Here is a 3293-nt window from a genome sequence, read left to right as displayed (position 1 = left end):
TTACATAGAGCTGTTACAACTACAAAATATTGCATAAACAAAACGACATAAGAATATTATGACAAAATAAGGCAAATGTAATTAACAACTATGAGCATGTATCAGTTTCCAATTCATATATGATAAGATATGCTATAATAATTGCTAATGAACATAACATGTTTCGTGGCCAGTACTTTAGGAATTAAATTACAAATGCATTATTAAACTTTGGCAAATAGGAAAGATCACTTTACACAACCGCGCTCGATTCACCGTTTCATCGTATATTTAAAACGGTATATTAAATCTAAACAATTTGAAACTCAATAACTATTAAAAAAGCACTGGCACTAGAACATTTCAACCATAGAAGTCACGTTGGTATTGTTTGGTTGTTTTACTCAAGAAAACTCGCACACTGTCTACTTTGTTAATTATTGCTCTCTTGAACACTCGCTAACGCCAGAAGCGAAGTTTTAATAACCAAAAAGACCCTGTTAATTATGGTTTTTAATATCTATCAGTTTGCCACAATACAGGCCATATTACAAACTCTACGTATGAAATTTCGACGAGATTAGTTCTCAACTAACCAAGCGACAGCTATACGTCAATGGGTAATACGATCATACACCTATTTACACGTTACTATGAAAGTATATTTAGGAAATCCGAAGATTTCCATGTCGATAAGATAAAACGATGTAAAACTTACGCTATGTTTAAGAATTAGCTTATGTTTATTTACTTAAAACACTATCAAGTATATAAGGTGAAAGAATATTGTTTATTAGTCAACTTTTAACCTCATTGTAACAATGCTTTACTTATCCAGCCTTACAAATAAACGCGGTATAAAGTTAAACTTAGGAATAAACTGAGTACAAGCAAATATTAGTACAAATTTTGCTTATAATCAGTTTATTCCCAACTTTAATTTTACACCGCGTTTATTTGTAAGGCTGTTGGATTTTCATTAGAGTTTACATATTTATAGATTCTTTTTCAGTTCTTTTGATAGTGATTTCATAAAAAAATGTCGTCTATAGAAATATCAGACATGAATTGTATCAAACCATTTTAAGTAAACAAAGTCTGATGTAAATTATTCCCGAGAGACATTTTTAAAACATTTACCAAATCAAATACAATCAATGTATTGACCCATTTGGCCACTTACATATTAATAAGCAGTTACCATATTTAAAAAAAATCTCAATAATAAAAAAAATATAACTAAAACAAAATGCTACAAGCTTATAATGCGAATAAAAACAAGCAAAACAATTAATAAATTTCATCTCGCGGCCATAGTGGTTAGAGAAAGAGATCTGGGATTAATATTCCTTAAGTAATAGTGATGTTTACAGAAACACTGCATTTTTTATTTATAGACAACTATTTTTAGGATTCTTGTTCGTTGCTGAAAACATTGTTATTTGTACAATAATAATAAACAAACTTCACAAAATAGTTGTTACAAAATTTAAAGGCATTATTAATTAAAAACTTGTGCCCTATACCATATGAAGCAAAATTACAATTCGGAATCAAATATTAGGAATATGAATCTTTTTAGACCAAATTTGATTATTTCAGAACACATTGTGGTCAATTTCTTTTTGTCATAGAATTCAATACTGAGGTAAAGAAGGTTTATTTGATTTCTGATTAAAACCACATAAAGACATAGAGTTATTGGAGAAGCAAAATTAGTTTTGCTGCAAATAAAAATTTGCGTTAAACAAAAAATTTACTTTTACATTGTGTACAAGTTTCCTTCATTGATTATGTTTTTATTACCCATTAATAAAACAAGACATTGCTGTTTATCCAGATTCAAAGTAGTTTATATTTAATATTGCTTTCTACACGTAATTTATATTTTTTACATAGCCCTTTAATAATAAAATGTATAGTTTTTGAGCTTAACATTGTTATATAAACATTATCCATTATTGCGAACAATTCATAATGATACAAATCTCTTAAAACTTATAATGTTTTAGATAACATACTAATTATATATCAATAAGCCTTCTGATAACTCTATGCCTAAGTATGGTGCCAATGAACTCTTTAGATGTGGTAAGTGAAATGACCTTGAAGAGTTCCGGTACTCGAGCTACGCGAGAACGATCTGATCCGCTCACTTAAACTGATTGAGTTGGATTGATACCTGGCTCACTCCAATTGATTGAGTTGTAGCGAGATCTCGCTCATTCCAATTGATTGAGTTGTAGCGAGATCTCGCTCATTCCAATTGATTGAGTTGTAGCGAGATCTCGCTCATTCCAATTGATTGAGTTATACTGAGATCTCACTCATTCCAAATGATTGAGTTATATTGAGATCTCGCTCATTCCAATTGACTGAGTTGTAGTGAGAACTCGCATATTCCTATTGATTGAGTGGATTGAGATCTCGCTCACTCGAACTGTCTTAGTGAGATCTCGCTCAGTCACTGGAACTGTTCAAGATTGTTTACTTATTTGAGAACTTTGATGAATGCTTACTCGAATTGTCCGAGTGCGAACGCGTCTATCACTTTAGGCACGTGCTCGTCGATACCGACGATGTCGAGGATGCCGCTGTGAGTGCCGTCTGTCGTCATCACGCGGTGCGACGCGAGGGACATCACTACCAATCTAGCATAAAACAATAAACATTAGTTAAACAAATTACGGTTTTACTAAATGATCGCATGTCAGATATTTGTTTATTCCACACTACTCTATCTTACTTAGTTCATCTTTTCTTTAGAAAACCCTACTAAAATTCATATCAAAACATTGAGCATATTGTAATAAGTAGCAATTCACTAATTGCTGCATTCAGTGCATCCTTATTGTAGATTAGCTTTTGTCCGAGATTTCTTCCGTGCAGCGAATTAAAAAAAAGAGAAGTAAGAAGCCATGATTTTCCAAGTTGTACATCTGTATCAAATTTTATCTAAACTTTTGCATTTACAACGTTAGTAAGATTTAGTAATCTTACTAATATTATAAATTCGAAAGTTTAGATGGATTGATGTTTGTTAGAGTTTGTAGCCTAAAAGTCCGTAGGGATCTGGAGGAAATTTGGCATAGATTACTTGCTTTTGTTTTTTCAATTCCGCGCGGTCGGAGTCGCGGGCGAAAGCTAGTAAATCTATAATGATAAGATAATCACTTGACTGCATGGTGTAACACATTACCACTGATGAAGAACAAGCTAATTAAAAACAGACTTACTTAGCATTCCGCACGTGTTGTTCCCTGTAGCGCTGCAGCGCGCGCGCCGGGCAGTGGTCTACTAGTGCGGGGGCGGGG

The 3293-nt window shown here is 32.8% G+C and overlaps 1 protein-coding gene across 1 annotated transcript in view; it reads right to left on the bottom strand.

Moving 5' to 3' along the window:
- Positions 1-903: 903 nt before the first annotated feature.
- Positions 904-3293, bottom strand: part of LOC106107792 (60 kDa SS-A/Ro ribonucleoprotein-like) — a 7957-nt gene continuing 5567 nt past the window's right edge. Inside the window, exons 12-13 of the mRNA XM_013288795.1 lie at positions 3216-3292; positions 904-2630 (exon numbers count right to left, since the gene is read on the bottom strand). Coding sequence (XP_013144249.1) covers positions 2495-2630; positions 3216-3292 — 213 coding nt within the window. The 3' untranslated portion in view covers positions 904-2494. The remainder of the gene's footprint in view (positions 2631-3215; position 3293) is intronic.

This window comes from Papilio polytes, unplaced genomic scaffold (assembly GCF_000836215.1).
Source record: "Papilio polytes unplaced genomic scaffold, Ppol_1.0 DF821845.1, whole genome shotgun sequence".
NCBI lineage: Eukaryota > Metazoa > Arthropoda > Insecta > Lepidoptera > Papilionidae > Papilio > Papilio polytes.
This window is presented reverse-complemented; position numbering and strand designations above follow the sequence as displayed.